Source organism: Octodon degus, unplaced genomic scaffold, assembly GCF_000260255.1.
Source record: "Octodon degus isolate 3935 unplaced genomic scaffold, OctDeg1.0 scaffold00232, whole genome shotgun sequence".
In the NCBI taxonomy this organism is placed as follows: domain Eukaryota; kingdom Metazoa; phylum Chordata; class Mammalia; order Rodentia; family Octodontidae; genus Octodon; species Octodon degus.
Window position 1 is genome coordinate 664,579 of NW_004524808.1, and position 26,635 is coordinate 691,213.

At 36.2% G+C, this 26,635-nt stretch overlaps 1 protein-coding gene across 8 annotated transcripts in view; it reads left to right on the forward strand.

The window, feature by feature from the left end:
• Cask (calcium/calmodulin dependent serine protein kinase) overlaps positions 1–26,635 on the forward strand; it is a 514,903-nt gene that overhangs the window by 386,365 nt on the left and 101,903 nt on the right. For all 8 annotated transcript variants that reach the window (XM_004645575.2, XM_023705877.1, XM_023705878.1 and 5 more), the window contains exons 10-11: positions 2,033–2,132; positions 20,376–20,497. In XM_004645575.2, the coding sequence (XP_004645632.1) occupies positions 2,033–2,132; positions 20,376–20,497 (222 nt within the window). The remainder of the gene's footprint in view (positions 1–2,032; positions 2,133–20,375; positions 20,498–26,635) is intronic.

Below are 26,635 nucleotides of genomic sequence, written 5' to 3' on the forward strand. Positions count from 1 at the left end.
GCTGGGATTACAGGCACGTGCCACCATGCCCAGTCTCAATTGCCATCTCAGCATGCCCCAGGGGTGGGGCCAGCACAGCAGGCCCAGGGATTAAACCCCCAACCCCTGCACCTGTTTGCAGGCACTTTAATCCACTTAGCTATTTGGCCGGGCCTCGAATACTGACTCTTAAACCCTAATAAAATTCTATGAAAATGGGAACTATTTTGGAGCTGTTTTGTTGTTTTACAACATAGCTTTGCACTGAATATTTCAACTATGTGCAGTCATTGAGATTAGGGAACTAAATAAACAAAACTGGAAGCCCTAAGACACAATTAGGAATTTGCTGCTATTTCTTCAAAAGAATTTACCACTCAAGACTCTTTTAAATAATGTTTCTCTAATGGTACAAGTGTTTCACTATACTGGTAATAGCAGCTAGAATAGGCCTTAAAACATGAAACTAGCATGTAAAGAAACACACTCAGTTGAATTTCATGTGTGAATAAAAAAAAAGCATCTCTAAAATTCTAGTTTCAGGGTGTGGGAAACATGATTTGATATATAAAAATTCTGTTCCCACCCAACTTTTAGGGAACATGTATAATATGTAAAGTGAAGTAAGATTCTTCTATGGAAAGAAGAACTCAATATTCACTACTGTTTTTTCAACATGGTTTCTGTAAATCCACATCTAAATATTTCTGCATTAGCCTTGGGCTTTTGGAAATCTAAAAAGTTCCCTGGTTGGTAATATCAAGGTTGCTTCTATTTTTTGTTCTTCCATTTCTACAGTCTTGTTTTTCATTTGCTATTTATAGAAAGAAACTCTAGGATAACCCCCAAAAGTAAACTTTGTAGACTTGTATTAATGCTTTCATGTATTTATTAGCAACTGCCTATATACATAAGAGATTTAACTTATTTTTCTCAGGAAAACTCAGTAGTTAAATATTTAAGAGACTGAAATTCATACGTAGACTTAGACAATTTAGGTGATTTGATACTTAATCTTCCTAAATGAACAATTCCATATAAACCAGCTATGCTTGAGTTCTACCGTTAGTAATTAGTAGGACCAGTGATGATGTACCAAATGCTTTACAGTTTGCAAGGCACTTTCCTATACGTTATAACTTTTGACAATCCTCTAAGGTCAAGAATGTGAGCTCTAATATTCTCATGTAGTCAAGCAGTACCAGATAGTTGGAAAGAGGAGAGCCAGAGAGCAAACCCAGAGCTTCTGTCATCCTTGCCTTTCCTGAAATAGTAACTCTCATCCTTTTTCAGTCACTCAGTATCCAAGTGATTCTCAACTAGGACTCAGAGGAGACTGCATACAGCCTAAGCATCACATGTTGATTCTGATATGTGGCCTGATTGAGAATCCATGTAAAAAACAATACATAGTCTCTGTTAAAACAGGAAGAATAAAAGAGAAAAATAACTCATAATCCTACTACCCAGTGATAATGATTACTATCAGCACTCTCTGTCTGTTCACTCTTTTACATTAACTTTTCTCCAAAAATGAGATTTTTCTGTAATTCATCACAAACATCTCTCTATTTTTAAGCTCACTGCTGTAGCATAATTTTGTAGTAACTATAGAATATTCCATTATGTGGTATATATTTGAGTTCAAGATGTAATTAGTTCATACACTTTTGCAATCATCAGTAATGTTATTCTGGAATAGGCATATGTAATTTATTTGGAGAATTTAAAAAATTTTGTTTTGGTTTGGTTTGGGTTTCTTAAGACAGGGTCTTGCTGTTATAGCCCAAGCTAGCCTTGAACTCACAACAATCCTCCTGCCTTAGCCTCCTGAGTGCTGGGATTACAGGCGTGCACCACTGGACCAGCTCAAAATTCCTTTAAAAGCTACATCTCTTCTTGCCAATAGCTCCCATTTTCGCTTCTAGCCAATAAGTTTGAATTTCTAAGTCATCATTCAGATAAATAACCATTTTTAAAAAGATAAATAACCATTTAACATTTGATATTTGTATTTTATTGCTGTAATATGTTTTTTGTCTCTTGATTTTAGGGTGCAGTACTAGCCGCTGTGTCAAGTCACAAATTCAACTCGTTCTATGGGGATCCCCCTGAAGAGTTGCCAGATTTCTCCGAAGACCCTACCTCCTCAGGTAACTGGATGATTCCTTCACTCCCTGTGCACATCCCCAACATCCTTTCTCTTCCACTGTGAATATTTTTGTTAATTTAGTCAAATCTTCTAAGGGAGTCTAGAGAAATTTGTCAGCAACCAAACCCTACCTGCATGTGTCTTGTTCCTTTCATTTTAATTCTAACAGTGTTCCAAAACCAGCCATTTCACTTTTTTGTTTTTTACCTCAGTAATACTTCTTCCCCTTTCTATACTCTAGACCCAACATTATACTTCATGTAATGCAACATTGTATTCAGTCTGTTTGGATCTTTCTGATTACTTTTCCCCTGGAAGGAACTTCTGATGTAAGATAACCCCCAGTCCGTACTGTGTTAAATCAGACTTTGGGACAGCAATGCTTTGGATTAAATCTGTCAGTCTAAGGCTGTCTCATGATTTTTGTCTTGAAACAGTTACAAAGTTATCTCCATATAAAGTCTAAAAAATATACATACAAATTTGTCCTTTGGGGGCATTTGTTTGTTTGTTTGGTTGATTTTTTTGGTACTGGAAATTGAACTCATGACCTCATGCTTGCCAGGCAGGCACTGTGCTACTGAGCTATATCCCTGGCTATACACATATTTAGGAAAAAGAACTTATATGTTTGATGAACTATATATAGGTACTCCTGAAAAAATCTTCTGGAGAGACAGCTCAGTGGTCTAAGTACCTGCCTGGCAAATGAAAGAACCCAAGTTCAATCCCCAGTACCACATGCCATGCTGGCCCCAGAATCCTGGACTGAGCCAGCCACCAAAACTGGACATAGTGGCACATGCCTGGAATCCTAACACTGAGGAGGCTGAGACAGGAGGATCACTATGAGTCTGAGCTATGTAGTGAAACCCTGTATAAAATAAATAAATAAATCTGTCAGTGTTCATAAAATCATTTTATAAAATGCTCAGACTTCCACCAGTGAGGTGTCCCTATGCATCATTTACTAAAAATCCATAGGATCCATTTGTGTGTCTATATAGGTAATATGTGTTAGAGTTTTTATATTTTCTATGTATTTCTTTATTTACTTAATTTCTGAGTCCTGTGTCCTCTCGCCCCAGCTTTTTTCTTTCTTTTGTTAGAAATTCTCACTATTTCTCATGTGGTTGATTTTGCACTGCCAGTTGATTTGGTTTCTTTGGTATTCATGTATTATCATTGGAAGTATAGCCCATGGCCCTTCCTAAAGTGTGAGCTGTTTGTTCTACAGTCAGCCATATAAGAAGAATGAATTGCTAATCTACTCTGCTGGAACTAGGAACATCCATCAGTATTTGTGCTTCTCTCCTCCTCCGTCTGTCCATGTATGTGCACATACACACTGAGAATTTCTAATTAGAATATGCCTGCCCTTATGGAAAATGACAGGATCAAGCTTCCCATTCCAACTGGTGTAGAAAGTCTAAACAGTTCCTTGTTTTGACTTTTACTGACTGGTATATGAATCTTCCTCTTTTGAGAGAAGGTGGTTTCTGAAATATTTAGAAATGGGAATTTTAGACAGAAATGACTCTGAAGAGAAAACTTTGCTATCTTCTCTCATGCTGTCCTGTAACTATGCAGAGACCTGCTATATGAAAGGCTAGGACATGATTGTTTATAGATATGGTCCCCAGTGTTCCATATTGTTTCATCTCAGTCTTTTATTTTCTTCCATGATATTTTATTCCCTCCACCTGTAACTATTTATTAGCTCTAACTTTTCTCTTCTTTTCTCATATTCATATTATAGTTGACCCTATTTAGTGGGAGTGGATACAGTAATAGCTTTCATGCTATTCTGTGACTATATAATATAGGTACATGCTGGGGATATATTTAGAATAAATGTTTTTGAGATCTTAGGTCCATATCTCTACTATATTTTCACCTTTGGAAAAGAGCCTAAAAAGAATGTGTTCCATACAAATTGCTGTATAGATCTAATCTTCAATGTTGGTCACTGATTAAAGATTTAATAAACTCATTATTTTCTGGGAACAATTGGATTTTTCCTTTAGAAAAAAGGAAAAATCTGTATTTTATTGACATACTTATTTTCTATTGAATGTATTTTATTGCCCATTTCTTGTCTTTTTTCGTACAATCTTTACATGATTTCATTGAAATAGTTTTCTGATTAAAAGTCCTTGATTATTAAACAATAAAATGTAATATCCTATCTTGCATGTAGCCTGTAAGCCCTCATAATAGTTGTTCACAAATAAGCATTCCTTGTTGCCTTCCCTTTCCTACAGTCATACTGTTTCTTTTTCTGTTTTTCATTTTTCTTAATTCCTGAATCAATTATTTTGTAAGCAGTCTATATTTTTGTTTGGCACACTGAATGTCTGTCATAGGGCTAGCCAGATAGCTCAGCAGATTAAAGCACCTGCTTAGGCAGAGCACAGGGACTGGGTTCGATCCCTGGTGTGCTATACCAGCCCCACCCCAGGGGTGCACTTTGACAGTGACTGAGACTGGGCGTGGTGGCACGCGCCTGTAATCCCAGCACTTGGGAGGCTGAAAACAGGAGGATCGCTATGAGTCAGATCTGTGTAGTGAGACCCTGGAGACCCTGTACTAAATACATTAAAAAAAAAAAAAAGAATGTCTGTCATAAGTGTTTTTCAATGGCACTGTCTGGGCGCTACAAATAAAAGATGGAAGAATTAAAGTGCTATGTTCACATCTAATACTAATCACCCTAAATGAAGTAGAAAGTTTTATATATTCAGAAATCAAAAACAAGAGAAAATTTTAAAGATAATACTAACATTTTCCTAAATTTCACATAGCTATTAGGAATTATTGATACATTCCTAAAGTTAATATTTAAAGCTAAGGCATTTGAAAGAGGTCTACTGTTATAATCAACATTAATTGTCAAATAGTTATTGCCAGCAAATGTCCTTTTCTCCAACCAACAGTAGTAGTTATATGGTTTGTTGCAGAAAGCCAATTATATATTTTATCTGCACTCATAGAGCCTTTCATTTTCACAAATTAAAGTACCTTATAAGTTCTTTTATCATTATTTTTCACTTCATTTCTTAAATATTTTCATTAATTTTCTTTTTTTATTTTCATTAATTTTCAAACCTAAATTATTCTCCAGTCATGCCAGTAACTAAATTCTACATCATTTATTTTAAGTTCCCCAAATTATCCTTTCCAGTATTTTTCTGTTTAAACTTCTATTGATTAGTTTTGCAGTGCAAAACACAAAGCGTTTTTCATCATTATCTAATGTTCAAGTCCATGGCAAGAAGAGAAAAATGATCACAGAACATGGGCTCGTAGGGTAGGTTTGTAGGAAAACAAACAGCAAAAGTTAGAAAGAGAGAGAACAGGAATAGGGAGATAGCTCACCAATCTAAGCACCTACCTGGCAAGCACAAGGACCCAGGTTCATTTCCTGGTACTGCATGCCATGCCGGCCCAAAGCTCCCAATGCACCCTGCCAGCTACCGAAACTGGGCATGGTGGTGCACACCTATAATCCCAGCACTGCAGTGACTGAGACAGGAGGATCACTACAAGTCTTGAGTTGTGTGGCAAGACCTTGTACCCAATAAATAAAAGATTTTTAAAAAATTTTTAAAGAGAGAGAACAAAGTTAGATTAGCAATTGCCCTTTCTTGAGATAGACTGTTTCATCTTTCCGTAGTGCCCTTTTTATTCTTCTTATGAAATGACAGTGATAGGTAGGTCAGTGTTTTAAATGTCCCTGCTTGAAAAAATTAATAACTGACAATCCTAATTTGGTCCCACAAAATTTCTTGAAATTCTACTGGTCTACTAAATCTTACTTTGAGAAGCATGCTAAACCTGTCTCACAAAATGTAGCAGTTTTTTCTGAAATTAAATCTCATGATGATAATGAGCAATAAATACTGTATGCATTTAGGAAAAGAAGAACATGTAAAATCACAAGTTAACAACTAATCAGCTTCCCAATTAGTCATCTAAAGAAAAATCAAACACTTTTAGGTATGTCATTGACAATGTAAAACATTTTTTTTTTTTGGCGGAACCGGGAATTGAACTCAGACCCTTGCGCTTGCCAGGGAAGCGCTTATTCCACTGAGCCATCTCCCCGGCCCCTGTAAAACATTTTTAATAAAAGATATTTTGTATTTTTAACATTGAAATGTATCCATTATGCATGTACTAGAGTGCATTTTGTTTAACAGTATACTGTTGCTTTGCTACTCAATAATTCAAGGTGGAAATAATTCTGTTCTCATATTTCAAATCAAAGAAGTCAGAAATAGAACCCTGTGTTCAATGTCTGATACCCTAAGTAGTCCTACAGGTTGTTCTTATCAAGCATGAGGGCCTCCTTTGGGGTCAGCTGGGGGACCGTGCTGCTTGAGGCTCATCTAGTGGGCCCAACTATGGCTTGATAACCTGCTTGCTCTAAAATCATACTGTTTGTTGTTTGTCCATATGCTGCCTTCCTCGTAGGACTTCTAGCAGCAGAAAGTAGGTATCCCTTTGTTTTCCTCTAAGGTTTATCTTTTATGCAAAAGTGTTTGGCTTTGCATGGTTCATACTCAGCTTCACTTTTTCCTTGGCTGTTTATGTTTAGATGTTTAAATATGAATTTTAACACTGTCTTGCCCTAAAAAAAATGGATATGTCAGTTTCCTAAGATTTTGCTACAAGAATAATAAACTAACTTCCCCTTGTTTCATAAAAAGAAAAAGAGGCAGTGTTAAAATTTCTGCCATATTTAGTAATATTACTTCACATCTGAATTCCAAGCACAAATACATTAATTTGAAGCATTAATTCTGGGGAAAGGGTAACATTTTATTTTATAGTTTGCTTTCAAGAAACCTTGCAGGGTAAGTGAATTTTTCTTTGACAATTATAAACATATAAGTGGATATTTATTACTTTGTGTTACTGAATCCAGTTTTAATTTATTAATGTGGAGCTGTGAGACATTCTCTGAAATCATGTCCCTTAAATTTTACTGTCAAATAGACATTGATGAGGAAGGATATGATAGCTAGATTTTATTTACAAAGGGATATAACTCAAGTGCTATATGTGAGAAAATTTAAATGTGAGGACTGTACACACACAAATGAGCATAAGTAAAACCAAGGCAATCTGGGTAAAATGAGTAGATTCATATCAGTGCTCTGATTATAATATTCTGTAGTTGTGAAATGTTCCCAATGGAGAAGCTAAGCCAAGTATATAAGGAATCACTCTGTGTTCTTACAAATGCATGTGAATCTACATCTATCTCAATAAAATTTCAATTAATAATAAAATAAATTTTTACCTCAAAAATATGTTTAGTAAGATAAAAGGAGATAAGAGGCAAAGATAAAGTAGAAGATCTGGGCGTTAAAAATTGAATTTGTCACATTTTCTTGCATTAGTTATTTGTGGCTTAAATTGTAGTTGATTTAATACAGAACTCACAGTGTACTGCTTCTCTATTGCTCTGTAGTGGATTACCTCAAGATAATGTTTATCATCTCACAGTTTCTGCAAGTCAAGAATAGGGATGTGACTTAGCTGAATACCTCTGGCTCAAGATCTCTCTTGAGACCAGTCCAGAGCTGTCATCTACCTTTGAGGAACCACTGTAGGGAGGTCTTCTTCCAAGCTCACTCACATGGTTATTGACAGGCTTCAGTTCTTCCCCAACTGTGGGCCTCTCTGAAGGACTATTCAAAATATGGCAGCTTAATTGGTCAAGCAATGGCCGTGACTCATCCACATGGCTGACACTCACAGGGGATCTATAAACTGTGGTATAGGGTTTCAGGTTAAATCCTAAGAGGATTTGACTGACCTTATCAGGTACAAAAGTTACATTTCTTGTTATATATGTCTTGTTTTATCATGGTCTTAGCCATCCAGCAAAAAAGTATAAAAATGAAATATAAAAAGTAAAGCCACATTAATATGCTGAACTGTAAAAAGCTCAAGTCAACAACTTTGGACATTGCCAGTCTTACTGAAAACCCACTACTATTATGGACTACTGAACTCTATTGGGAGATTCTGCTGAATTCAAGCGCCTACAATATTTAAATGACAATGGAAAAAAAATAAATAAATAAATGACAATGAAATGCCCTTCTCTGACAAAACTTAACCAAAAAAGTGGGATAGAAATAAACGACCCTTTTGTATCTGTGTACTCAAAATAGTGAGGATAGATATACAGCTCCATTCTCTTAATTCAATGAATAAAGAGGTTTATTCTAATAGTATTTGAGATAGGGTATCAGGTCTGCATCTTGTACAATGAATAACCAGTAGGACAACAGTATGCAGTGTATTAATTATTGAAAATGTGCCAATAATCGGTTGTGAAACTGTGTCATTAATATGTTTCTCCATAAAATTATTAAAAAATATATATGGCAGCTTGCTTGCCTAGCACACATGATCAAAGAGAGGGCAAGAATGAGAGAGTGCCCAAGAAAGAAGACATAATCTTTACATTGAAGTGACGTCCTATAGCTTCTACACCATTCTGTTCATTAGAAGTTAATTGGTGAACCAATATTTACTCCAGGGGAAGGAATTGACTACACAAAGGCAAGAATACCAACAGTGAGGATTACTGGGGCAAGGGGGACCTTAAAAGCTGCCTACCACATGCATGCAAAGCTAAATACTCTCTCCCTCTCCCTCTTCCTCTCCTTTCTCCCCTACCCCCCCCACTTTTTCTTTTTTCCTTCTCTCTCCTCATCAGATGACTTGTCATGTCATTTGAGAATGACCATATTGGAGTTATGAGTAGTGCTTTTCCTCAGTTGTAAAGTTTTACACAAACAGGCACAGTGTTAGATTTTCTGTTGCTGGGACACAATACCATACACCCACAACTTAAAGGAGGAGAGGTTTAATTTAGCCTACGGTTTCAGTGAATTCAGTTCATGGTTAGTGGACTCCAATGTCAAAACATCCTGGTAGGATAATGTAGCTGAGCAAATATGCTTAGTTCTTAGTGGCCAGAAAGCAGATCAGAAAAACAGGGCCAAAGAAGAGAGCCAGGTAGCACATATAGTACACAAAGTTACACCATCATATCCCACCCAAACACACCCAGAAGAATACTCCTCCAATCTCCTGGTATTTCTCAAGCCAATCAGGTTGACACAATCAAGCTTAACCATCACAGGCACTTAACAGCCAGCAGAATATTATTAAAGTACTCTGAAAAAGTTGTACTCAAAGATGTTGCTATTTGAAACAGATTAATAAACAAAACAGCACTAGAATTATAGCATCTATATTATGACAGAATACATATGGAGAGTTTAGTTCCTTAGACTAAGAAACTTTGAGGTGTCTGTACCATAATCTATACATGAAGAAGCTATAATAATATTTATCACCGTGTATTAAGTCTTCAAAATTTGAATAGGATATAGTTCAGACCCTTAAGTCCAAAATACGATTTCCATTGTAGAGTTCACAATTGCTTATAACTTGATTGAAAGTCAGACTGCTTTCTGAGTGGGAATAAAAGCTATTTCTAGGGATAGAAATGGGAAAAGTGACTGACTACAAAAAGACAAGAGGGAACTTTCTGGAGTGCTGATAGCATGTACTTAAATTGGTAATTCTAACTTAATAACATATACTCTTGTAAGCAATTTTAAAATGTTATTGTGTTTGCATAGGAGAGGGGCTTTGGGGGATAACAGTGTGTATACAGTGATACAATATTAAGGTGATGGGTCAGTAATATAGGAAATAGAGGATCAGTAACAGGAAAGAGAGGTTATTGATTAATGTTGAGGAAAAGTAAGGCTAGATTCAGATGCTAGATTTTCTAGTAATACTGGGCTTCATAACTGTACATATAATTTAAGAAATGCACACAAATCTTTATTAAATTAACTTTCAGGAAAACAGATGCATCAAAACTCATTGCATGGTACACTTGAAATTTGTATGTTTCTCTCCCTGTAAATTGTACCTGCGTAAGAGAAATAAGGTTTAAAATTTTTGCTGAAAGCAATGGCTGTGACTCATCCACGTGGCTGACACTGACAAAAGATCTATAATCTGAGGTACAGGATCTCAGGATAAGTCCTGAAGAGATTTCACTGACCTTATCAGACCCAAAAGCTACAACTCTTGTTGCATAGGTCTTGCTTAATCTTGGTCTTAACCATCCAGCAGAAAAGTATAAAAATGAAATATAAGAAGTAAAGCCATGCTGTTATGTTGAGCTGTAGGTCAACAATTTCTGACATTGCCAGTGAAGCGGAAGACCCAATACTATTATGGGCTACTGGACTCTTTTAGAATATTTTGCTGAGTTTACACATCTATAATATTCAAATAACAGGGAAGAATGTATGCAGTGTATTATTGAAAAAAATAACATTTTTGGTCTACAAGCTTTGAAATACTACATAAATATAATATATGTATGTGATAGTACAAATCTGATGATGTCTGCCTATACTTGTAAGAAATTGTGTACCTAAACCCATGCAAATTTTGCTATGAAGAATTTTATTGTTATCAAAAAAAAATAAATAAATAAAAGCAAAAAAAAAAAAAAGAAGAAGAAGAAGAAGTAAAGCCATGCTGATATTGAGCGCTAGGGGACTCGGGTTAAGAATTTCGGACATTGCCAGTCAAGCAGAAGACCCAATACTATTATGGGCTACTGGACTCTTTTAGAATATTTTGCTGAGTTTACACACCTCTAATATTCAAATAACGGAACTTAACAACAAAAAGGGGATGCATATGAATGTCCGTTTTGTATCTGTGTATTCAAATGGCTAGGATCGATACACAGTTACATTCTCTTAATGCATAGAGGGATTTGTTCTAATGGTGTTTGTAAGTAGGATATCATGTCCACATCTTGTACAGCAATTAACCACTAGGAAGAATGTATACAATGTGTTAATTATTGAATCTGTCCTACCAGTTTGGTTTGAAACTGTCTCATTGCTATTTGTTTGTCAATAAATTTATGGAAAAAAAACAAATAATCCAGTATTTAGAAAATTCCCAAAGATAATGTTTAACATACAAAACACTAACTTTCTATAGTAAAGAAAATATTGCCAAAAAAAAATATTCAAATAACAGAACTTAACAAAAAAAAGGGGATACAGATGAATGTCCATTCTGTATCTGTGTATTCAAAATGGTTAGGATATATATATAGTTACATTCTCTTAATGAATAGATGGATTTGATGTAATAGTGTTTGTAAATAGGATATCATGTCCGCATCTTGTACAGCAATTAACCACTAGGAAGAATGTATGCAATGTGTTAATTATTGAATCTGTCCTACCAATTTGTTTTGAAACTGTCTCATTGCTATTTGTTTCTCAATAAAATTATGGGGCAAAAAAGAAATTTTTGCTGAAGTGTTTGAGAGTGAAGTGGCTGACGTTAACCACTCTGTTATTTCCTGTGAATGAACAAAAAATAAGGTGGCGTGACCATGGATAGCTGGATGGGCATGTGATAAAGCAAAACAGCAAGCTGTTCACAATTGGAAAACCTAAAAAAAATTTGGAGAACCTAGATAGTAATTTCTGTTCTTTTTATCTTTTTTTTTTTTTTTTTGCGGAACCGGGGATTGAACTCAGACTGTTGTGCTTGACAGGAAAGTGTTTATTCTACTGAGCCATCTCCCTGGCCCCCTTCTTTTTATCTTTCTACATGTTTGGAATTTTGTGGCAAAATGTAGGGAGAAAGTTTTAAGAGACTCCACCTACTTTGAAACTGAGAACTCAGTTTAAGCATTCTACCATTTATTTTTCTGTCTTCTATTCAGGTTATTTTTATTCAGCCAATTTTTTCATGGGACTTTTCCACTCTTATAATGAAACTGTCCTAGACTCAAAGCTTTTATTGACTTTAAAAGCATGTTCCTCTTTTTTTAAAAAAAGCTTAGAAAATATTTCTAAATAGTGGACATATTTATCCTTTTAAAGGTACTAATTCATAATAGTGACAGAAAACATTTTGAAAAACTTGCTTGCATTGGTAAAGTTCTTTGAAAAAGCAAGAGCATCAAAGTTAAAATGTACAATTAGCAACCTGATTATTAGATACAAACTTGATTACCAAATAGACTATGCAAAAAATATAAAGTCAAATACTATTTGGAAGGAAGGACATAATTACAGAAGTAATATGGAAGTCATTTGAAAATAAGATGATCAGTGTAAAAGTTTGGACTATGGGTTTGAAAAAACTTACTTTATATGGTATGCAAGTTTAAAGAGAGAACAGACATTGGACACCATTACCAACTGAAGATTACTCCTGTGTGCTACTGAGAGTGAGGTTTTAGAGAGGGCAGTCTGAGCATACTGAAACAGGAGTGAAAGACCTGGGTTCTGGGATTTGGTTTTCTGCATACTGTTGTAGTCTCTGGACACATCATTTAAGCATACAGAGTTTTCCAGGTAGAAAAGCAAGATCATTGTGAAGTCACATAAAGTAGTAAGTAAAAAAGTACTCTGGAAATTTTAAACTGTTATATAAACATTAACATTAAATAATTTCAAGAGAACAGTATTATAAAATATAAGAAATTATTTTCTGTGACTTTGTTCTGATACTTTCAATTCTTCAGAATTTACTCCAGAAAATCATTTTCACTAAGTATCTCTTTATGAAGTGTCTTTTTCGCAAAGTACAGCCCAAGATACAGCACAAATAGAAGAGGTACAGTCCTGCCATTGAATAGACTTGTGTACTGTTTATTGATTAATTTTTGGAAAGACAGATACAAGCTAGGTGTGATGATACATGCCTCTAATCCTAGCACTCAGGAGGCTGAGGCAGAAAATCCCCACAAGTCTGAAGCCAGCCAGAGCCATGTAGCAAATTTAAGGCCAGCCTGAACTACATAACAAGACTGTCTCAAAAACAAAACAAAACAAAAAAGTAGCCTATTCAGTGTTTTATGGAAAAAGCACCCTTAGTCTTTGAGAAAAATGAATTGACCTTTCATACATAATGATACTGATCTATAAAATGAATACCAGTAACAGTTTAAACTGCAGTATAAGGGAAAAGAAAAACAGAAATATATAAAACTACTAATTTCCCTTAGTTCATTGAAAACAAAGATTTGTGCTAATATTTTTGGACAAGGAAATGCCTATATCTTGTACTCTAAGTAATTACTTTAAAGACAGAAATACAATGTATTAATCATTGTTACTCTCTTGTTTTGAAATTTTAATTTTTCTCTTTAAAAATAATTAATGCAGTATTATATATTATGTGTATATGCAATGTATTAATTTTCATTACTGCCAGTGTTTAAGACCTGAAACTAATAGCAATAGAAAAGCCTAGCAGTTATAATGAATTGAAGATGATGGAACTTTTAGACAAACTTGATACTGAGCTGTAGATGTCAATTATATATGTCTGTCTAACCAAGAGTTTGTTCTATGGTTCTGCTAGTCACAAGCAGAGAAATAAATAAATGGAACTAGAAGAGGTATTAAGGGTTTTAAATGGCTAATAATGAAAAGATTTCAAGATTAGGTCCAAAATACGTGTTTGTTTTATTTGAAAAGATGAAGGAGATATGGAATAGAAACTGTAATTTTCCTGCCTTCCTAATTACAAAAACTTAAAATTAGGAGCAGTGTTCAGAGCTGTAAAGAGATTACTTGAGTGCAGCTAGAGAAATATTTCCTTTCTTGACTGAGAACCCAGTAACTTAATCACTGTTTGGTCTAAAATAAGATAAGTTAGTTTAAAACAGGTGACAGATCACAGAGGTTCAGTAGAGCCTGCTGGAAATGAAGGTGCTCACATGCCCTGGCTCCTTCCAGCAGAGCTTCCATCCAGTGGGCCCATCCACGCAGAACACCCCTTAGGGAAAGTGGTGAGTGCCTGCTCCATCTACCTCCTCTTAGAGGCTTCCCCAGCTCCCCCATGAGCCACCACTGGGTTTTCATTTCTACTGTACCATTCACTTCAGGACATAGTATGCCTATTGCACATGCCTTCAGAAACACCCTGTCCTTGTGGCCAGGAATCATGTCTGTTTTTACTGAAGCCCAGCCTTGTACCTGAAAAAAAGTGGGACCATCCAGTAAAGGTTCTATTTATGGTCTAACCCAGTGGGGCTTTGTTCAAGTACTTTTCCAACTTCCATACCCATGCATTAACCATAGTTCTTGCTGAAACCCCCACCCAAGGTATCTTAGCACAGCCAATAGTGCAGTAAGCAACCCCACCACCTCCCAGCTATGATCTTTCTAGACCCCTCTGAACCTCAGTGCCATGCCTAGAAAGGTGGGATAATATGTCTGTGTTGTAGTTTGGGGTTTTTCAAGGGGAATATTACAGTATAAGACACACATTTATAAGATTATTTTATAATATTCACCCAAAGAATCATACGAAGAGAGTGCAGGAAGTCTATCCACACACTAAATATGAAAGAATCCAGCTAGAGACCTGGATCCCAATATCCTGCATGAGTCCAGCTGAAAACCTAGTGCCTATAACAATGCTTCTCACAAGTTCAGTTGTAACTCACAAAAACATCTCATGCAGGCCTGTTTCATGAATCTGCGCTGGCCCAAAGGTCAGTGGTGGAATCTAGAAAATCTATGCCAGCAGGAAGAAGGATCTGTGCTAGCAGGCCAAGGAATCTGAACTGGAGCCAGGAAGCAATGCTCAAACTAAGAGCCAGAGCTGCCCCAAAAGGTACCACAGCCATCTTCAGTGACAATGAGGTCCTGAGCTCCTCAGATGATAACAGCTGGGTTGGCTCCTGTCAGGAAAGCCAGCATGACAAACTTCTCCAGGAGACTGAGCAGAGCACCATCTTCCCCTCTGGAGCCAGGAAGCAATGCCCAAAATGAGAACCAGAACTCCCCCAAAGTGAACCATAGCCATTTTCAGTGCCAACCAGGTCTAAAACTCCTTTGACAAAGAGAACAGCCGAGTTCATCAGGAAAGCCAGCTTGGCAAGCACCTCCAAGAGAACCAACACCTTCCCTAACAGCTCCCAACAACTTAGCTTCTTCTCCAGTTCTCTCTCTTATACTGCCAGCAACAGTCCTCAGGTAGGCCTCCCACACCCAGCACCATGCTGGTTCAGTTCAACGGGGTATTACAGTTCGACCACCAGTGGGCAATTCACCATAGTCTGCCTTACTGTGTGGGCCTGATGATGTGCCTGGCATATAATAGAGGGTACTCGAGAATTGGGAGCTGCTGTTAGTGTTTCCTTAAGGATTTCATTCAGTACATACTTTATGGGTGTCATAAAATGAATAAAAAATAGACCTGCTTTAAGAACCTTACAGCTACGGCCGGAGAGATGGCTCAGTAGAATAAGTGCTTTCCTGGCAAGCGCAAGGGCCTGAGTTCAATCCCCGGTTCCACCAAAAAAAAAAAAAAAAGAAAGAAATTTTAAAAAAGAACCTTACAGATAAGAAAAAACAGTAAATAAGTGCACATAGAAATGACCTGTGACATGTACTGGTGGGACAGGAATGGTACAGAACACTGGGGAAGTTTGCAGACTAGCAGGTAATCTACCTCTGGTCAAGTACACAGAATTGCTTTCCAGTCATCAGTATTTGCTTAATACAAGACTGTTAACACTGTAATCCTATGTTATTAAAAAACTGCTACATGGATTACATATCATCACAAGTGATGCTGGATACAGATAAAAAGACTAGGTAAGCTTTGCAAAACTAAGAGAACTGAATGAAAAATAATTAGATTTCTAGGCCCAGTGAGATAGCTCAGAGGACTAAGCACCTGCTTAGGCAAGCGCAGGGCCCAAGGTTCTATCCCTGTTACCACACACTGTACCAGCCCCACCCACAGGCTCACTGAGCCAGCCACTGAGTCTTAGGCATGGTAGTGCAAGCCTATAATACCAGTACTGGGGAGGCTAAAAACAGGAGTATCACTATGAGTCTCAGCTGTGTAGTGAAACCCTGTACCCAATACATAAAAAATACAAAATAAAATAAAATGAAAATTAGATTTCTGCATTACCTGTTGACTTTTTAAAAATATACCCATAACCCATGTTATTAGCATTTTTATTATTGTAGTCTCATAATCCAGGAGTTTCATTAAGAATTGGTTTTAACAACATGGCAAACCTGGCATCATTTAATTCTACTGTTAATGATGTGCTGGGTTCTGAGGGACATTTGCAGCTAATTTCTTTAAGCCTTTTGCTTTCCAAGACTTCCAATAAGGGATGAACACAGAGATAGCTTTGAACTGATTTCCATGGTTTTTCTCCCCACTTTAAACACAATAAAAGTCCTGAAACAAGCAGATAGAAGGAAGTAGACTGCATTAATAGCTCTTGAGGAATTACGGGGGAGAAGACTAATTTCTGCCTTGTATTTTTTATTGCATTTAATATCTATTTAATATTTCTGGTGAAAGAATACCAATAGCCTTACAGGCATAATCATTCAATATTTGAAATTATCCAGAGTTATTACAACAGGTTTTAATCTGCAGGTCAAATAAACTAGCAGATCCGTGCCACAGACTAGCCAGTAATAAAAAGGAATGCACTGTTAATTCATGAAACAACCTGAATGTATCTCCAGAGAATTAAGATGGGTGAAAAAAAAAAGAGCCAAGCCTAGCTAGTCATGGTGATGTACACCTATAATCCCAGCACTCAGAAGGATCACCCCAAGTTCAAGGCCAGGCAGGAATGCATAGTGAGACTTTGTCTCAAAAAACAAAGCAAAACAAAACAAAAGGCCCAAAATGTTAACATATTACAGTGTGAATTCATTTATATAAAATCGTTCAAATGACAAAACTGTAGAAGTAGAGAACAGATTAGTAGTTGTCAAGGTTAAGAAAGGGCATGATGGGAAGGAAATTAGCATGGCTATAAAATGGCAGCATGAAGGATCCTTGTGATATGATAATGGACATTTTATAGCTTGACTGTATCAGTGACAATATCCTGTTCGTAATATTATACTACAGTTTTGCAATATGTTACTACTGAAAAAATACCTGTTCCATGTTATGCCTAAGATGTTTGATATTCACACAGTGAGGTTAAGCTTAACAGCCTAGGTTGTATGGTAATAACAATAAGCTTGTCTTCTGGATGGTTAACAACCTAAGTTTGCAGACCAAATTAGAGAAAAAGGAGGGCTGCAAGGAAAGTCAACATTTTGGCCCTAGCCTTCCAAGGTCAATTAAGACTCAGGACAGAGGAGAACGTGTACTGCTATATCATGTAACTCGGCAGTGTCCCAAATTTTCTGATCAAGGAGATTATGGGGCCAAAGAGGAAAGTGATCAATGATGTATAGTGTGCCTAAGAGAGTCACATGGAGAGAAAACATTCTCTCAGGCTTTCACAGAGAGCACATTGACCAAGCAATGGCCGTGACTTATCCACATGGCTGACACTGACAAAGGTTCTACAATCAGAGGTACAGGATCTCAGAATAAATCCTGAGGGGATTTCACTGACCTTATCAGACCCAAAAGCTACAACTCTTGTTGCATAGGTCCTGCTTTACCTTGGTCTTCACCATCCAGCAGAAAAGTATAAAAACGAAATATAAGAAGTAAAGCCATGCTGTTATGTTGAGCTGTAGGGGACTCAGGTCAACTATTTCTGACATTGCCAGTGAAGCAGAAGACCCAATACTATTATGGGCTACTGGACTCTTTTAGAATATTTTGCTGAGTTTACACACCTATAATATTCAAATAACGGAACTTAACAAAAAAAGGGAATACAGATAAGTGTCCATTTTGTATCTGTGTATTCAAAGTGGTTAAGATAGATATATAGTTACATTCTCTTAATGAATAGAGGGATTTGTTCTAATGGTGTTTGTAAATAGGATATCAAGTCCGCATCTTGTACAGCAATTAACCACTAGGAAGAATGTATGCAATGTGTTAATTATTGAAACTGTCCTACCTATTTGATTTGAAACTGTTGTCTTATTGCTATTTGTTTCTCAATAAAATTATGGAAAAAATACGTTACTACTGGAGAAAAATAAAGAGTGTATTAAATATTTGTGCTGGTTTCTTACAAATGCATGTGTATCTGTCATTTCAAACTAAAAAGTTTTTTTTTTTATTTTTTTAAACATTTGGTGGATTTTGTTTTTGTTTTGTTTTGGGGGGGGTTTGTTTTTTGTTTGTTTGTTTTGGTTTGGGTTTTTTGGGTTTTTTGGTTTTTTTGTGGAACCAGGGATTGAACTCAGGCCTTTGCGTTTGCCAGGGAAGCATTTACTCTACTGAGCCATCTCCCCAGCCCCCAATAAAAAGTAATTTTTAAACAGCCATGGTAAATTCCATGTGGATACCCACATGATTTATGAATTAACCACCAAATCTTTAATATAACTAGTACTATAAGAATCAAAAGTACTTTTTTCTTTTGCTACTGTACAAAACTTGTAGCATAAGGATAAGAAGAAAATAACATGTTAATAGGAAAATAAAAATAACTACTATTTTAATACATTTCATTTTGGTTTTTTTCTTGAGTTTGTATGAATATTTTATTGGTTTTTATCGTAATTTGGAATATACAGAGTGCATGATTCTGTATTATGCTTTGTTGGATTTTATATCATAAGGATTTCCCTAGGTCTTGAAAATTCTTCAAAAACAATTTTCACTCAGCTACATATGCCAATCATATAGATATCCTATAATCTGTCAGTGTCTTAGATTTACCTTCTATTTTATATGATAAATATTCTTACACATAAATTCTCCCATTTTTCCTGAAGGTATGTATTTTTAAGTAGAAATCAAATTACTAAATCAAAGCATCTGACCCTTTTTAAGGCAGTTTGATATATTTAGCAGATTGTTTTCTGAAAAAATTGTGCTGATTTATGTTTTCACCAGTAAGTATAGGAGAGTAGATAAAGGTATATGACAAGAATTAGAAGCAGCATAGAATTTTAGAAGACCATTTTATCTTTATCTCAAACAGGGCTTACAGTTGGATCACTACTGACATTTTGAGGCAGATAATTATGTGTTGTGAAGTGCTATCCTGGGCACCATAGGATATTTAGCAGTACTGTGTGTGTGTGTGTGTGTGTGTGTGTGTGTGCATTTTACTGGGGTTAAACCCAGGGGCTTTGCACTGAGATACATCCTTAGCCCTTTTTTTTAAGTTTGAGACAAGATCTCACTAATTGCTAAGTTGTCCACAATGGACTTGAGTTTATGATCCTCTTGCCTCAACCTCCCAGACTGTTGGGATTATAGATATATGCTATACCTGGCTATCTAGGCTTTTAAGATAAATGGCCCCTTGAGGAGAAAAATTGCTCTTGGCTGAGAACCACTAATCTAAAGATTTAAATGTGCAGTGAGCACTTAATCTTCTCTGGTGTTAGCCTCTTGGGTTTGCTTATGGAGTATAAGAATGCATGTTGTTTACAGAGTAAAATAGGTCAGTGATTTCTGTAAGGCTGTGTAAATGACTTCATACCTTCCAGGTACTGTGGTTATAGAAGAAAATGTAAAGAACAAGCACTTCCACTTGTTTTGGCCAATGAAAATACACTGGTTTGAAATTTAAGATGGATATACCTATCAGTATACCTACCTTTGATCTTTTTCTTCTGAATAAGAAGAGCATGACACAGTGAAAACAACTTTTGCTTGCTTGACTTCGTACATAATGATGAAAAGGAAAAAAATGGATTACAATTTTTGTTATCTAGAATTGGGTCCTTAAAAGTCCTCCAAATTTTATTTTAAGTGACAGGAACTCCTAATTGATGATTTGGTCCCTGAGATCTATAGCTGGCTGTCCTCTCAGTTCTTAAAGGAATGCCCCAGTATAAAAGGCCAACCTGTTTTATATTATTTCAACACTCTGTGTTCCTAACATTTCGACTGTCTTTCTGATATACAATTTGCTACACCCAGATCTTCTAGTTGCTTGGTTAGAGTTGGTGAATCTCTGAAATTGAAAGAACACATTCTTAGTTTAAGGTTTTTTTTACGTGAAGAGCACACAAGTGCATTGTTGAGAATATAAACTCACAGGAAATACTCTGCTCATAAATGACATAAAACTTCTTTGAGCCTGACATTCAAGAAAGATGCTAGCCTTTAAAGTTCTGATGTTACTTCATTGTTCATAAGAGTAAGGTTAAAATTCCCCTATCATAAAGGTTAGTTTAACATTGACTTTCTGTACTAGCTGTCTCTTTTCTTTTTGCTTCCATAGGAGCAGTCTCACAGGTGCTGGACAGCCTGGAAGAGATTCATGCACTTACAGACTGCAGCGAAAAGGACCTAGATTTTCTACACAGTGTTTTCCAGGATCAGCATCTTCATACACTGCTAGATGTAAGTCTTGTTTTTGGTTTTTAGGTTTTTTGGTGAGGTGAGTATCTTGCATAATTTTTTACTTCACAGATTCTCAGATATCCATTATAACAATCCTTTTTCACAGGTAGGAAAATCATCCATCCATTGTAGATACAGAATTGAAATAAAGTAGGTGTATAGTACAAAGGCAATATACTTTAACAAGCAGCAGTAGAAATATATATATATATATATATATATATATATGTGTGTGTGTTATATGTATGTTTATAATTACATATGCATGCAAGTGTTATATGTTTTTAAGAGTGTAGCACAGCCATAATTTACTGAAATATTTTTAATCCATTAGAAGAATCCACTGATTTTAGCAATGATTGCTTTTCACTGACTTTAAATATCCTTTTAAAATATTATGCCTTAAGCATAAGTATAAAAGAGAGAAAATCAAATAAGATATTGTATGTCTCACTGTATTCACAGATTTCATATTTTACATCACTGGGTTTCACAGACTCAGTGTCTTCTCCTTGAAGGTCTATACTACATCATATGACAAGATCCATTGACAGCAGACTGAAATCCAGAGAAAAAGCAAAAGCTCAATCATGTCTGCCTTCAGTTCAGTCACAATTTAAGTAAAATACCTTAGCCAACTCTGTTCACTTCAGCAGTTAAAATTTGCTTGAGTGTACATATTAGTCATTTTATCATAAAAACTCTCCAAAATAAGAGAGGAATATTTGCTTTGGGGTACCTAGAACTGCTTAGTGCTGAGTCATCCACCACACGAGGAAAATTTACACCAAAGAAAAATTTTCCTGAAGGTAGTCTGAGGTAGCAATGGGTGTTGCCCTGGTCGGAAGGGAAAGTAGAGCTTAACTGATTGGCTAAACTATTTATTGACTAAATAAGTTTGGGAATTCTTTAGTCCTTTTATACAGATTCACAATGGGCATTATTATATTGACCACTCTGAGAAGTCCTAAAACAAAGAAACCTGTTTCTAACAGTTGGCTGTTTCCATCAATTTAGTCACTCAAAGTAGTCATAAGATTTCCATGATTAGTTTAGGTCTTTTGCGTAGTGCATGGTTTGAGTAGGGTTGACTGACTGCTGCAACACACAATTCTAAAATTTGAGTTCTTATCAGAATAAAGGATTCTTTCTTCTTCACTTTACAGTCCAGTGACAGTAGGTAAGGAAGTTCCACAGAGTCATTCAGGGATCCAGGCCTCTTCCATTGTGTGCCTCTGCTGTCTCCCAGTATCTTAGCCTCTTGTGCTGTATCCCTTGCACCTAGCCAGAATAAGAGAGAACATGAAGAATCTTGCAGGATCAATATTGGAAACGGGCCACATCACTTTTGCCCATATTTATTGGCAAGTGTTAGTTATATGCCTAACCTAGATGCAGGGGAGTTAGAAAATATAGCTTAGAAATATTTTTAAAGAGATCAGAAATTAAATCCTCTCTTTAGTGCAATTTATCTGAAGTAGTATGAAGAACATTTATTTTAATTAGCTATTATCTTACCTTCCTTGAACACCAAAAAGCCTTTGAAATGCATCCTGTTTTATGGCTGCTAAGTAACATTTTGTTACCATAATCTTTGTCAGAAGAAGCAACATTATTATTGTTATTGTTATGTATTATTTGAATTCTAATTTGAGTTCTATTTATTGGCTACTTAAATATCTAGTGTTCAGTATAATTGCTTCATATGATGTTGAAAGTTTTCATAATTGTGAATTTCCCATAGAAGCCAAGGAGAACTAGTTAGGTTAGAAGAACTAGTTAGTGCGATATTTAGAAGATGTGTGTCTAGACATTTTATTTAGCAGTATCTAGACATTTTATTTCAATATAGTCAGTGATTTTGTCATTGCTGAGTAGTTACTGTTATGCTTGTTTTGTTTTACATCAAGGACTTCTGTATTTTTAAGGCTGTAAGAAGCCCAAATTGCTGTAAAAGTTCTATTTTCTTACCAAGATGACAAGGTTCATGTCTTAGTTACTTTCTTGTGGCTGAAACTAAATACTCAACACCTACAAATTAAAGGAGGAAAGATATATTTTGGCTCACAGTTTATAGAAGCTTCAGTCTATAGTTGGCTGATTCTAAGGCAAGATGGCATGGCAGAGAAAAACAGTCCACATCAGGATAGGCAAGAATCAGAACAGCATCTAGGGACAAGAAGGATATACATCTCCACACCCAGTGACTCATCTCTTCGCACTAGGCTTCACCTTCTAACATCACACCCAGCTCAAAACCCATTAGTGGACTAATCTACTATTACACACCCATGGTTCAGTCAGCTCCCAAACGCCCTGCCTGTAAGCTAATGAGTCTTTGCGAGTATATCTAGATATAAGCCAGAACAGTGCCTAAGCATACCAAGCATGAGGCTTCAGGGGAAGTGCAGAAACATTACTTGCTTGTACAGAGGGGCAGATATTCACACATAAGTTGGGCTTTTCCTGCTGCCTTTTATTTCCTAATAGAGAACTTCTCAGACCTCAATAAAAACATTAATTTTTAGTAATTATTCTGTGTGGGAGAAACTGTCATAACTTGAGATGTTCATAGATTTTAGTGAAGAAGAAAATACTTAAATTTCTTTTGGATTCTTTTGAATTTCTAACCTAGAGAAGTATTTGCATTATCAAGCCTCTACTCTGTCAGTATAGCTCAATTTGAAAAGAAGCTATTGGACTGAAAATGAACCATGCCCGTTAAAAAAGACAGGCCATCAGGCTAGGGAAGTAGCTCAGATGTAGAACACTTTCCTAGAATGCACAGGGCCCTGGACTCCATCCCTAGTGCCAAAGAAAACTAAGACATGGTATTTTCTGATTTTTGGAGACAAGTGTCACCTATGAACTCCAGAGATATCCTGAAATTACTGAGTATGAGTTGGCCCCCGACAGTGATACATGTGGTTCTGAATATACAAAGAAAGACATCCTTAAGTGAAAGTTTAATCATTATTAATGACCTAAGCCATCATTAGAATATAGCTTTATGCCATATATCCTGTAAGTAACTTTTTTTTTGGTACCAAGGATCAAACTCAGGACCTTGTGCATGCCAGGCAGGCATTTAAGCCACTGAGCTATCTCTCCAACCCCAAGATTTATTAAGCTTTTGTTTCATTGCTGAAAAGCTACATTTCAGCAATATAGTCAAGAAAGTCCTCAAGTGACTGGTACATTTAAATGCTTGTGGTATACATTAAAAAGAAAATCCAGGTATGACCATCCTTTTGGAAAAAGTGTTTTGTACTTTGATCATCTGTTTTTCTTCCTTGTAATGTTCCATATCCCATGTTTGGTTTCAGATCATTTTGTTTTACAAAAGGAAACTCAATCCCTGTTTTAAAAGATTTCAAATAATGGTACCCAGTGGCATTATTTTGTAGACCTACAGTAATTAACGTTATTTAATCTTAATGAGCCACTTTGTAAAATATTTTTATTATGTCTGTCATTCCTTTTAGTTCAGTAACTCATGTAAATACTAAATTTAAGACTATGATATTTAAGCTGACCAAGAGAAGCAGGATTAAGTTCCCAAGGATGACTAAAGATCATCCAGGACTGTTGCTTCTAGCCAAGCCTTTAAAATAATAACAAATTGGGCCAGGGAGATGGCTCAGTGGAATAAGCGCTTCCCTGGCAAGCGCAAGGGCCTGAGTTCTTCTGCAATAAATAAATAAATAGATAGATAAATAAAATAATAACAAATTGTAAAAGATTTTCTTAGAATCTTGAGGAAACAAAATTACTACTGTGTTAAATGAAAATACAATGACAGCCATATGGATGAACCTGGACAACATTGTGTTCAATGAAGTAATCCATGTACAGAGGGGCAAACAGCATATGATCTCACGCATAAGCAGAATCTGAAGAAAGTGCTGTCATAGCAATAGAATGCAATAGTCATGATGACAAGCTGGGAAACTAGTAGGACTAGGGGAATAAGGCATGGCTGGTCAACAGGTACAGAGTTACTGTTGCACAATAGGATGACTGTGGTTCGCAATATTATTTTAATTATTTTCATAGCTAGAAAAAAGGATTTTGAGTGTTCTCACCACAACGAAATGAAAGCTTTTAAGGTGACAGATAGGCTAAATGCCTTAATTTGATTATTACACAATATGCACACCTTTAAAAAATCACAGCATACTCCATAAATATTTATAATTATTGTGTAGTTTTTTAAAAGAAAAAAAGGAGAAATACACTGGTTTCATGGAGGGAAAAACTTTTTCTGATTTTAAATTTAGTAAAATACATCGAGTTTAATCTATAGTTAGAAAGAAATCCAGAAATGTCTAAATGTTTACTACATAATTACTTCAACCTTGGCACATGTACACTGCTCCTAATTTTATGGAGAGAAATATAGAAGAATGAGGAGGACATACTTGCTCTACCTTATTTCAGTCTATGTTTAAGTCTACGTTGAGATGATCCACATAGTGACTTAGAAAGACACTATTTCAAAGTTAAAAATAAGAAAGAATGAGGGATATAGCACACTGTGAGATCTCTGGGTTCAATAAGAATCAAAATATGATAAGTACATGCACCTGCTCCCTAAGTGAATACACTAGTAAAATAAAATCAAAGTAAGAAAAATTTTAAAATAACAGGCAGACAGACAGATGATTTTACCATATGTTTAGGTGTCCTGTCCTGCCAAACTGAAGTGCCACAAACTGAGTAGTTTAAAGCAATAGAAATTTAGTCAGTTGTGGTACCATATACCTGTAATCCTAGAACAGGTAGAAGGCAGAGGCAGAAACTTCACAGATTCAAGCCCAGCCAGGGCAACTTAGTAACTTACCAAGACCCTGTCTCAAAATTAAAAAAATTTTAAGGCTGGGGATGTAGTTCAGTGCAAAGACAAAGGTTCAATCCTCAGTACTGGAAAAAAACAACAACAAAAACCCAGGAATGTGTTGTTCTCCAACAGTCCTGCAAGCTAGAAAGTCCTACATCAAGGTGTCAGCAGCCTGCTGGGAGGAGTCCTTTCTTGCCTCATCTAGCTTCTGGTGGTTGCCAGCTGTTCTTGGTGTTTCTTAGCTTTATAGGCACATCACTCCTATCTGTGCCTCCAAGCACCAAACGTCATTCTCCTCTGTGTGCTTGTGTCTGTGTTTTCACATGTCCTTCTGAGGGCACCAGTCATCAGATTTAGAACTCACTCTAATCCAATATGACCTCATTTTAATTACATTGAAAACCACCATTTCCAAATAAGGTCACAGTTTTAGGTTCTCGCTAGATGTGAATTTTGAGAGATAAAATTTAGCCCTGTAGTGTATGGAAAACCGATTTTACCTTGGATTAATTAATTCTTTAGGTATTAATTCTTACCCTGCCGTAAGTCTTTAGACTTTTTTGAGAATTGGTGTTAAAGTGTGGTGTGTCTTTGTATGATATTTTGAATCAGTGAGTTGGATTTTAATTTTTAATACCTTGGTGGTCAGTTGATGGATAAGTTTTGATGGCTTTATTTTTCAGATAATACCCATTTTTGTAAATGTTATTTGGTGATAATTCTGTCTTCTCAATTTTTTGTAGAAATTATCCTATTCCAAAATAAATGTTTATTCTGTAAGTCAATGATGTTAGAAAACATTGTTAAATGACACATATATCTTTCTCTGCCAGATTTTGACAACCAAGTTTTTCGAACGTTCACCCACCATATGTCATACCTCTGAACATTTGTTAGCATTTGTTATATACTGCATTTCCATAGCAAATGTGATGTCCCCACCTAATTAAGGTTATTTTCACAGCAAATCTTAAAACTGTTTTCTAAAACAATAATCAATTATTAGATTAAAAGATCAAAAGTCTACCTCAAATAGCAACTTAAGAGACCCAGTCCTAGCCCAGGTCCAGTGAGTGTGCAGAGAGTTTCCTGCTACCCTGTGCCAGCGGGACCAGTCCCAGCCCAGGAGCAGCGTGGGCCGAACCCTCTCCCAGCCCCTCGGGCCGCCCCCACCACTCCGCAGTGCCTCCCCCACCCCGCCCGACGAGTAGGATTTTCTGCCGAGTTCTGGGAGCCCCCAGACCCAGTCCTAGCCCAGGTCCGGTGAGTGTGCGGAGAGTTTCCTGCTACCCTGCGCC